Source organism: Carcharodon carcharias, chromosome 7, assembly GCF_017639515.1.
Source record: "Carcharodon carcharias isolate sCarCar2 chromosome 7, sCarCar2.pri, whole genome shotgun sequence".
NCBI lineage: Eukaryota > Metazoa > Chordata > Chondrichthyes > Lamniformes > Lamnidae > Carcharodon > Carcharodon carcharias.
This window is the reverse complement of record NC_054473.1, coordinates 22,864,810-22,875,847: the sequence shown is the minus strand read 5'-3', so window position 1 is coordinate 22,875,847 and position 11,038 is coordinate 22,864,810. Positions and strand designations below refer to the sequence as shown.

Genomic DNA, 11,038 nt, shown 5'->3' with positions numbered 1-11,038 from the left:
GTGCTGGAATGCTCAGCACTGCCAGGGTGGGAACGGGAAGAAGGCGGTCGCTGACATAACAGGGTGCGGGTGAGTGCTTCGAGAAAGCTCCCCGAAGGTAGACAGCTGCCCGAGGGAGCTGCAGACCTCCACGGACTAAAGGACACAATGAAAATGCTGCAAAATATGTCAATACAGCACAATCAAGCACCTGAAAGCATACATCATAAAAAACCAGTACCCAGATATCTCATTATTTTATTTCCCCATGAAGATTTCATCCCGCCCGGATCGAGGTTTGAGCAAAAATGTGAATGCCGCCTGGGAGAATGGCCCATCCGCCAACTGTAAATGGGCCACGTAAAATCACTGTTGATTGCATCGTAAATGGACTTAATTGGCCACTTAATTGTTGGTGGCTGCGTTTCTGACTGCTGCACATGCTCACCGAGCGAAATATCACGTGAGTGCACAATGACATCGGAACACTCGCCCAACATCATCTCGTGCTATGTCACGTCCATCCAGGTTGGGCGCGCGCCAGCCCATGGGACATAAAATTCTGGCCCTGGAGTTAAAAACAAAATACATTAATAAAAGATATTAAAGCATAAAAAACCTTAGTAAAGCCATAATTTAACATGAAGAGATTTAATTTTGTCAATTTAGCTTAATTAGCCCTAACTTAGGATTGAAACTTTGCAGTAAGCAATGAAGTGACCGCATTTGCTGCTGACCTTGAAGAAAGCTGTGAGTTTTGTAGCTTCAATTTCACCATTCCCAATGTTAATTTAATTCTGGTGCCAGCTGCAATGGTTCTCTGCCATCCAGCAATAATAATGTCATCATCATCAGACTAAGCAGCCAATCACACTAAAGAAATCTCACAGACGGCAAACCAGGAAGTAACAAGCAGTTTTTATCACTCACTTTTTATAATTTTACAGGACATGAAATATAGATTGGGACCTACACATGAGATTTAGAAACTGAAATATCATAAAACGTTAAGAAATTTTAAAAATATAAAATTATTATAGAATGGAGAATTTGACATTCCACGAGTATAAAATTCATCTTTCAGGGTCAGACAGGTTGTTCAGCAGAAATCATGACTTAGTAGGCTACTCTACTAGTTACACTTCATTTGACAAGGCGTAACTTTTTCAAGGATTTTACAATGAGAATAATAACATAAAAAATGGAAATTCATGTCAATTCAGTGATTTCTAATTGATTTCCATCTGCGAGAACATCAACAGCACACCCTCTGGATGAGTGGGGAATCACTACCAGCAACTTCTGGATTTCGGCTTTTAACCAATATACGTGTGGTTACCAGAAGATGCTTCCAGTTTTACAGACTGTTGACAACAAACACTGACAGTTTTGATATAATTTCAAATGCAAAATCTGCGCCATGACTTCAGTACTGTACCGAAGGTGTTAGAGCCAAAGTTCCAACATGCTCTTTCAGGGGATATAAATATCCCACTATTCAAAGTGCAGCAGAGAGTTTTCCTAGTGTCCTGGTCAACATTCCATTCTCAGTCAACACCATCAAAAATATATCACCAGATCAATCATCCCATTTGCTTCTTGTGATATGGAAGCACTAATGGAGACTGAGCAGTTACGTCACAACAAAATGGGCAGAGCAGCTAATAGTACAAGATAGGCTACAGTTGTGACAGGACAAAGCATAGTAAAGGTGTAATTGAATGTCAAGGAACAGTGTGGTTTCATTCTAGGGTGAGAAGAGTTAAAAAAATTATAGGATTGAGAGCTACACCAACACAAGACAGCATTGTTATAATGTAACAGGAAAGGGTGGAACTGTATCATTGTATGACTGATCAGAACTATAACAACACAAAAACTGGACCAATATGTAAGATGATAGGAATAGGCAGAAAATTAATTGTAAAGTACAAAACTGTAACAGTATACAAACAGGCTGAAATGCAATGACAGAGCAGATTGCAAGTTCTTTGTCAGGTTGAAAGATGAGCTATCACACCAAGTGGCATAAATAAAAATTACAAAATGTCACCTACATTTGATACCTTCTCAGTTTCCAGCCAACCTGGAATTACTTAAAGTAAGTTTTCCTCGTTGCAGCAGCGTGGTTATCTGTGAAAGGGAGAGGATAAATGGGATAAGGACAATGGCAGGGAAGGGTATATTGGTAAAGACATGAGACATTGAACTCCCTAGCCCATCCCCTTAAAAAGACTTGACTGGCTTTTGGGAAATTTCAAACAGATATATAAGACACCAAAGAACTGATTTTTAAAAGGGACATTTCTCATTCCTTTTATTATTTTAATTCATTCTTGGGATGTGGGTATTGCTCAACCCCAGCCACCCTTCAGAAGTTAGTGAAGGTTGTGGGTTTGAGAGATGCTACAAAGATGCCTTGCAAGTTGCTGCAGTGCCACATGCGGATAGTACATACTGCAATCATGGTACATCAGTGGTGGTTATTTATGTTAGTAGATAAAGTGCCGATAAAGCAAACTACTTTCTCCTATTTGGTATTGAGCTTCTTGAGTGATTCTTCAGCTGCATTCATCCAAGCAAGCAAAGAATGCCTTGTAGTCATTCAGTGCAGAATATCCTCTTGCCTACTTTAGTGGGAACTGCTTTAATGTGGCTTGTCCAGTCGAGTTTTCTAGTCCTTTGGCCTTGGCTATGTCCAGCGCACTCATCCGAATGTTGAGGTCACATCGAATGAATTCTGTTGGCTGAAGGCTGCTTCCGTCCGCAATGGTGGGAACCCCAAAGGGTGAGAAGATAATCTGATGTTTGCAAACACTTCAACCCTGACTTTTACACTCACATGCTGGGTTCTGCCATCATTGTGGATGGGGATGTTCACGGAGCCTCTTATATTAGTCGCTTAGTGTTCCACAGCCAAGCCATGATTGCTCGCAGCTTTCCCACTGGAAACCAGTGGCTTTGATCAGGGCCAAATAAACCATAGGGCTCAGGCCATTGACCAGTGATGGCTATCACTGCGCCATATCATCCCTTAGTTTCTCTCAAGGCCAATGAGGACTATGCAGTAAAAACAGAAAATGCTGAAGAAACTCAGCCAGTCGAACAGTGTCTCCTGGAGAGAGAAGCAGGGTTGACGTTCCGAGTCTGTATGATTTACGTCATGTGCGTGATGGTGGTTGGTGGGGGGGTGACGTCATGTGCTTCGCTCCGGTCTCCCCCCGCCCTCCCTACCCACAACCAACCCCGACCCCACGGCGCAATCTGATTGGCTTCCGACAGTGGGCCAATCAGGTTGAACGTTATTGGGATCGCCAGCAGGTTGTTTGGTCCGCCCTATTTTATTTTGGGGGAAAAAGAAACTGAAATAAAATTCGTTTCCCCTTCGCCCCCCCCCCCAGAAAAAAACAAAATAATAAACACGAGGGAGGTTGTGGGGAAAGGAAGATTCCAATCTGCGGGGTGAGGAGTGGCCCCGGCTTTCTTGTTGCCATCAGTCGGTGAGCGCCGCCATTATTATTCATCTCGCCTCTCGCTCTCCGCGGGTTTGTTCATGTTCAGCTCATTCCCGGCATCTCTTGTGTTTTTCTTTTCCTCTTTCACTTTCGCAGGTTCCGGGCGTGTGTGGGAGTGAGACCGGCCGGCCGGGGCTTTCCAACCAGGTACAGGAGCTTTTTGTTTTTAACTTGCTGTCCCTTAGTGAGCTTTCATTGATCAGAGAGAGGCAGTGGGAGGAAGGTCACATCCACACCTATTAACCTGCTGTCCTCAGAGCTTTCACCATCCAGGGAGAGGAGAGAACATCATACCCACCCACCCTGCTGTCCTCAGTGAGCTTTCATTGATCAGAGTGTGAGGAAGATCACATGTACACCTCTTCCCCCTCCCTCCCTAACCTGCTGTCCTCAGAGCTTTCACCATCCAGGGAGAGGGGAGAACATCATACCCACCCACCCTGCTGTCCTCAGTGAGCTTTCATTGATCAGAGTGTGAGGAAGATCACATGTACACCTCTTCCCCCTCCCTCCCTAACCTGCTGTCCTAAGAGCTTTCACCATCCAGGGAGAGGAGAGAACATCATACCCCACCAAAACCTGCTGTCCTCAGTGAGTTTTCACTGACCAGAGAGAGAGGAACATCACACCCACCACCCCCTTAACCTGCTGTGCTCGGTGAGCTTTCATCATCCAGGGAAAGGAGAGAAGATCATACCCACCCACCCTGCTGTCCTCAGTGAGCTTTCATTGATCAGAGTGTGAGGAAGATCACATGTACACCTCTCCCCCTCCCTCCCTAACCTGCTGTTCTCAGAGCTTTCACCATCCAGGGAAAGGAGAGAACATCACACCCACCAAACCCTGCTGTCTTCAGTGAGTTTTCACTGACCAGAGAGAGGGAGGAATATCACACCCACCACCCCCTTAACCTGCTGTGCTCGGTGAGCTTTCATCATCCAGAGACAGAGAGGCACATCACACCCACAACCTCCCCTCTTCCTCTCCACCCCCTCCTTAACCTGTTGAATGGTAGCCATTCAATTAAGGACAGTTTTAAACCAAATTGAAAGGCCCGTGGTAGGTGTGAATTGGGAGGTGGTCGTGTGAAATGGATGTATATAACTCAGTTGGGTTTCTCCTGATGCTTGTTCTGTGCAAGGGATTTGGATGAATGCACATACCTTAGGATTGAAGCAGGTCCGGAAGCATTGATGGCAAAACAGTTAACGTTTCAGGTCTGTGACCTTTGGGACTCTGAAGAAAGGCCGCAGTGTTGAAACAACCCTGTTTCTCTCTTCATAGATGCTACCAGGTTTGCTGAGTATTGTCAGCATTTTCTGGTTTTTATTTGCATTTGCACTATTTTGATTTTGTGCTGTAGTTATTGGTCTCAATGTTACTATAGTGTATTCTTAATGAGTGTGTAAGAAGTGCTTTCTTTTATATGTGTGTGCTTAATTGATTTATTTTCCATAAGGTATTTGCATGTGTGAAGGATAGAGTATACTTATAATTTAAATTTAATTGTTTGTTGTGATATTTTATTGTAAATGTCCATCTCTATTTCAATTATTGGACACTGACAAACCCCACAATTCCCTCAAAGAGACAAGCAATGCAAGCATTGATAGCTTGTTATTACTGTAAAGAAATACATTTGCTCTGTCTGTTATTTCTAGGGCTGCCATGTTTTAGCATGTTTATTGCACATTTGCAGAGGATTTCAAGTCCTGTGTGGCAACTAAAAATGGGACTGCCTGGAATTCCTTCGGTGCCATGAATTAATTCTAAATGTTACAGATTGACAGCCTGCAAATACTCACAATAGGTGATATCAATGATGGCACCGTTACAATGAGTATGCAGATAAAATATAGGAAAGTTGAAGAACAGCTATTTGACATAGTTCTTCTATCTGGTGCCCTTATTTTTCTTCTGTATCCGACTGTAACTAGACACAATTCTCCTTGATATTATGTGATATAATGTTTTTTCTTTTTTTTTGTGCAGCCCTGATCTTTCCAATTCACAATGAACATCTCTCAGCTCCTGAGCCACAGGCTATTCATCTCCCCAGTCCTTTGGTTCACCATTTACACTATCGTTCCTCTGTTATCTTTGGAGTCTATAGCCACAAAGCAGGACTCCTGTCAGATTTGCCGTCGCATCACTGAGAACTTCAGAAAGGTAGGGAATTGTGCCTATGGATCTCACTTGTTGCTTTGGCCGTGAGGGGAGCTGCAGTGTCACTGAAGTAGCTTGCCTCTGGCAGCTGTGACTTGAGCCAGCTGTCTGGCAGCTTCAGTTGTTCCATCCCATGTTTTGCCTCTGCTGATCACTCATCCTGAGATTCTGAAGAGTTGTGGATACAAAATCCTAAAAGGGACCAATGGGGGAGGCATTAAGTGAATGCAAAGTGCTTTCCCTTACTAGAATGGAAGGAAAGAGTATTGGGTTATTTACCTCAATCCACTCAAGAAATTACTTTCAAAAATGGAGCTAAAAAAGGGGTTTGAATGCATTTTTTCAAATTCAAGTGCTGCCTGGTGTTTGAACCATATGTTGCTGCATTGATGAAAAATCCAACTTTAAATGTCAGACTGATGTGGACGAGTGATTTTCTTTCCTTCCTGATGATGGTGTAGATTTATGATAGTTCTCCGGTGTTGTGTATTATCCAGTGTGAAATTTGTTATTCCGTGTTCTGGGCTGTCTTTTAAAAGACAAAGTTGGTTGCAATTGCATGTTGGTGAGAAGCTGTACTTTAATCTTTGAAGCAATTCCATAGGAAGAATGTACATTTTAATTTCAAAACTTCAGTTAATCCCATTAATGGGAATGTTTTTGACAGTTTTACATAGTATGTTTGTTATTCCTTTTCCTAAGCCATAACCATTTGTCTTGAAATGTATTCAGTGGCTTGAATTCTTTTCTTTCATAGACAGGGTGGAAAACCTAGCCCCAAAGGGAGGAAGAAGCTAAATAGGCTGTTGAAAGAAAGCTTGAAACAAGCTAGTGCTGGGCCTCTGATGTACTCACAAAATGAACATGAGACAACCAATTGGCCCTAGTAAAAAGGGATTGACTCAATCAGTTTAATTGTAAGTGAAGTCTTTTGCCTTGCTTTTGTTCATAGGGAATGGAAAATACTGCAAACAAGAATTTTGGTGGTGGAAACACTGACTGGGAAAAGAAAAATTTGGCAAAGTATGAAATCAGGTAAGCACTTAAAGGTCTATGTGTATGCAGAGAAGTGTATAGGTTGGATCATATGCATTTAGCTCAAGCAATTGGTGTTACGGGTGACCAGTATTGTTGAAATGGGAGAGTTGGTTATGCATGTAAGCTGGATCGGATTGGTTTAGTCCCATGCTAGGATGTTTCAACAAAATTTGAAAATAGTGAGTTGCTGGTTTCATCTGTTTTAAAAAAAATTTTACAGCATACCAGCTTAGAAATTTTCTTCCACTGCCCTGGAGCATTAATCCACTGATGCATTGGTTGCCTAATTAGTTGCTATGGCACGCTAGCCATTATCTTGTTGCGTGCTGTATATATTGATGATAAGACAAGTTGATCTTATAGATAAATATAAGGTACTGTAAAAAATATGGAAAACTACTACAAATGAAATTGAGAATGCGACAAGGGAATACAGTTCAAACCAAAATTAGGTAAATTTGAGACTAGTGAAAAAAAGTTCTTTATGGTAGAGGCAAAAATCATGAAATTAGTTAAACAAATACATGCATCTGGGCAAGGGTCATGGGATCTTTTGGATGGATAAATTAAAATGGACCTTGTTTTTTTTAATTTGTATTGTTGGGGAAGCAGTTATAGTTTCATGTCGAGGTTAACAATCCATTCAGCGGCTTTAGCTGATGCAATGTTGATAGGAGCAGGAGTAGGCCACTCGGCCCTCAAGCCTGCTCTGGCATTCAACTAGATCATGGCTAAGACCATAAGACAAAGGAGCAGAAATTAGGCCATTCAGCCCATTGAGTCTGCTCCGCCATTCAGTCATGGCTTATAAGTTTCTCAACCCCATTCTCCCGCCTTCTCCCCGTACCCTTTGATCCCCTTACCAATCAAGAACCTATCAATCTCGGTTTTATATACACTCAATGACCTGGCCTCCACAGCCTTCTTTGGCCATGAATTCCATAGATTCACCACTCTCTGGCTAAATAAGTTTCTTCTCATCTCTGTTCTAAAAGGTCTTCCATTTACTCTGAGGCTGTGCCCTCGGGTTCTAGTCTCTCCTAATGGAAACATCTTCCCCATGTCCACTCTATCCAGGCCTTTCAGTATTCTGTAAGTTTCAATCAGATCCCCCCTCATCCTTCTAAACTCCATCGAGTATAGACCCAGAGTCCTCAAACGTTCCTCATATGTTAAGCCTTTCATTCCTGGGATCATTTTCGTGAACCTCCTCTGGACTCTCTCCAGGGCCAGCACATCCTTTCTGAGATATGGGGCCCAAAATTGCTCACAATATTCTAAATGTGGTCGGATGAGAGCCTTATAAAGCCTGAGCAGCACATCCCTGCTTTTATATTCTTGTCCTCTCGAAATAAATGCCAACATTGCATTTGTCTTCCTAACCACTGACTCAACCTGCAAGTTAACCTTAAGAGAATCCTGGACTAGGGCTCCCAAGTCCCTTTGCACTCCAGATTTCTGAATTCTCTCCCCATTTAGAAAATAGTCTGCCTCTATTCTTCCTATCAAAGTGCATGACCTCACACTTTCCCATGTTGTATTCCATCTGTCACTTCTTTGCCCATTCTCTTAACCTGTCCAAATTCTTCTGCAGCCTCCCCGCCTCCTCAATACTACCTGTCACTCCACCTATCTTTGTATTATCTGCAAACTTAGCCAGAATGCCCTCAGTTCCTTCATCTAGATCATTCATGTATAAAGTGAAAAGTTATGGTCCCAACACTGACCCCTGCGGAACTCCACTAGTCACCAGCCGCCATCTTGAGAAGGACCCCGTTATCCCCACTCTCTGCCTCCTGCTAGACAGCCAATCTTCTATCCATGCTAGTACCTTGCCTCCAACACCATGGGCTCTTATCTTACTGAGCAGCCTCCTGTGCGTCACCTTGTCAAAGGCCTTCTGGAGGTCCAAGTAGATAACATCCTTTGACTAACCTTTAACCTCAATGCCATTTTCCCGCACTAACATACTCAATGGCTGAACCTCCACAGCCCTCTGGGGTGGAGAATTCTGAAGATTTACCACTGTGAAGAAATTCTTCCTCATCTCAGTCCTAAATGAGCTACCTCTTATTCTGAGACTCTGTCCCCTGGTTTTAGAATCCCCAGCCAGGGGAAACACCATTCCTGCATCTACTCTGTCGAGCCCTGTAAGAATTTTGTATGCTTAAATGAGATCACCCCTCATTCTTTTAAACTCTAGAGAATACAGGCCCACTCTCTTCAAGCTTTTCTCATAGGGCAATCTTGATATCCCAGGAATCAGTCCAGTGAATCTTGGCTGCATTCCTTCTATGGCAAGTATGTCCTTCCTTAGGTAAGGGGACCAAAACTGTACACAGTGCTCCAGGTGTGGTCCCATCAAGAGTCTACACAGCTGCAGCAATACTTCTTTACTTTTGTACTCAAATCCTCTTGCAATATAGACCAACATACTACTGGTCTTCCTAATTGTTTGTTGCATGTTAGCTTCCAGTGACATATGAACAAGGATACTGAGATTCCTTTGGACATCAACACTTCTCAATCTCTCACCATTTAAGAAATACTCTGCATTTCTGTTTTTCCTATCAAAGTGGATAACTTCACATTTTTCCACATTACATTCCATCTGCCATGTTTGTGTATACTCACTTAACCTGCCTAAATTCGCTTGAAGCCTCTTTGCACCCTCCTCACAGTTCATATTCCCACCAAGTTGTGTGTCATCAACAAACTTGGAAATATTACATTTGATCCCCACATCCAAATCATTCATATGGAGTGTGAATTGCTGGGGCCCAAGACTGATCCTTGCAGTACTCCACTAGTCAAGCCTGCCAACCTGAGAATGACCATATATTCACACAATCTTGTTTTCTGACTATTAACCAATCCTCAATCCATGCCAATGTATTACCCCCAATCCCATATGCTCTAATTTTGCTCATTAGCCTCTTGTGTGCGACATTATTGAGAGTCTTCTGGAAATCCAAAATACGCCACATCCACTGGTTCTCTCTTATCTATTTTGCAAGTAACACCCTCAAAAAACGCTCTTAACAGGTTGTCAAACATGATTTGCCCAATTCTATCATTATTTCCTGAGTGTCCAGTTATCACGTCCTTTATAATAGATTCTAGCATTTTCACTACTGCTGATGTCAGGCTAATAGGTATGTAGTTCCTTGTTTTCTCTCTCCCTTCTTAAATAGTGGACTTCCATTTGTTACCTTCCAATCTGCAGCAACTGTTGCAGAATCTATAGAATTTTGCAAGATGACCACCAGTGCATCTGAAATATGATGCCAGGAATGGATCTCTCAGGGCAGAAGTTCAGGGTATGGGTGATGATCTGACTTGGATGGCCATGGTCACAATTTGAGCTATTTCACTTGTGGAGCGAGTGGCCACATTTTCCCTGGCCTGTCCTCAAGCAGTGATTGTGATTAACTTAATCTAATTGTGTTAATATTTTGGTACATAAAATTATAATCAATATATGTAGGAATTCATTAACAACTTTGTTTCCTCTCTTTACGTTGCTTGTAGTGAGACCCGCCTGCTAGAGATCATAGAAATGCTATGTGAAAGTATGAACTTTGATTGTAATCAGATGGTGGAACAGAATGAAGAGCACATTGAAAATTGGTGGTTTAAAAAGTGAGTGTTTGGATTCATCATGTTGCCGTTTACATTATCCTTCTCTTTACCTTTAATCTTTCATAAATGCCTCTAAGCCATCTCATCTTGGATCAGAGAGTGATTCAGCAGTTTGTTAAATCTTCTCTGTCCCTCACCTGTGAAAGTCATAATTGAGTTGTGAACTTGTCTTTAGACACATCCCAGTCAGGGCAAAAAAAAAAAACTTACTGCTACTCTACAACTGCTAGTGGGTGTGTCTTTGCAGACTTTTATTTCTTGTCTTTCCTATGGGAGAGGGCACAACATCCTGGCATTATTAATATCTGGAGAGAGTTCTCTTTCTCTGGTAATTTCTTTGTGCATTGTCCTGGATAGGATGACCTCTCTTCAGTGTTGAGGGAGCTTTGAGCTGAGCAGTGCATGAGGGACTCACTATACCTTTTGTATAATTCCACTTTCTATATGTCACCCTGTATTCTGTTTAACTCCTTGCAGGCAGGAGGAGAACCCAGACCTATTCCAATGGCTCTGTCTGGATACTATCAGAGTGTGTTGTCCTCCAGGGACATTTGGACCTGACTGCTCCTGTGAGTATAGCCAGAATGTAAATATCAAGTGGAGACTCTAGGTCCCAGTGCATGTCTGACAGAAATGTTCATTTAGCAGAATGAAATGGTCTATTGACCAAGGAATTTTATCATTGTGTATTTCCTTGT

At 42.4% G+C, this 11,038-nt stretch overlaps 1 protein-coding gene and 1 long non-coding RNA gene across 5 annotated transcripts in view; one reads left to right on the top strand and one right to left on the bottom strand.

The window, feature by feature from the left end:
• Nucleotides 1-224: 224 nt before the first annotated feature.
• LOC121279859 lies at nt 225-3,156 on the bottom strand. Its single transcript, XR_005943513.1, has 2 exons — nt 2,037-3,156; nt 225-547 (listed from the first exon to the last, which is right to left on the bottom strand). It is a non-coding gene; the product is annotated as an uncharacterized LOC121279859 (long non-coding RNA).
• Nucleotides 3,157-3,274: 118 nt separating this feature from the next.
• Nucleotides 3,275-11,038, top strand: part of LOC121279858 (protein disulfide isomerase Creld1) — a 29,659-nt gene continuing 21,895 nt past the window's right edge. For 3 of the 4 annotated variants that reach the window (XR_005943512.1, XM_041191327.1, XM_041191325.1), the window contains exons 1-6: nt 3,275-3,479; nt 3,591-3,641; nt 5,487-5,663; nt 6,613-6,695; nt 10,230-10,340; nt 10,818-10,909. Coding sequence is in view for 3 of the 4 variants with exons in the window: in XM_041191327.1 (XP_041047261.1) it covers nt 5,508-5,663; nt 6,613-6,695; nt 10,230-10,340; nt 10,818-10,909 (442 nt within the window). In the remaining variant the exon portion in view is untranslated. The remainder of the gene's footprint in view (nt 3,480-3,590; nt 3,642-5,486; nt 5,664-6,612; nt 6,696-10,229; nt 10,341-10,817; nt 10,910-11,038) is intronic. The other variant, XM_041191326.1, reaches the window with a different exon arrangement.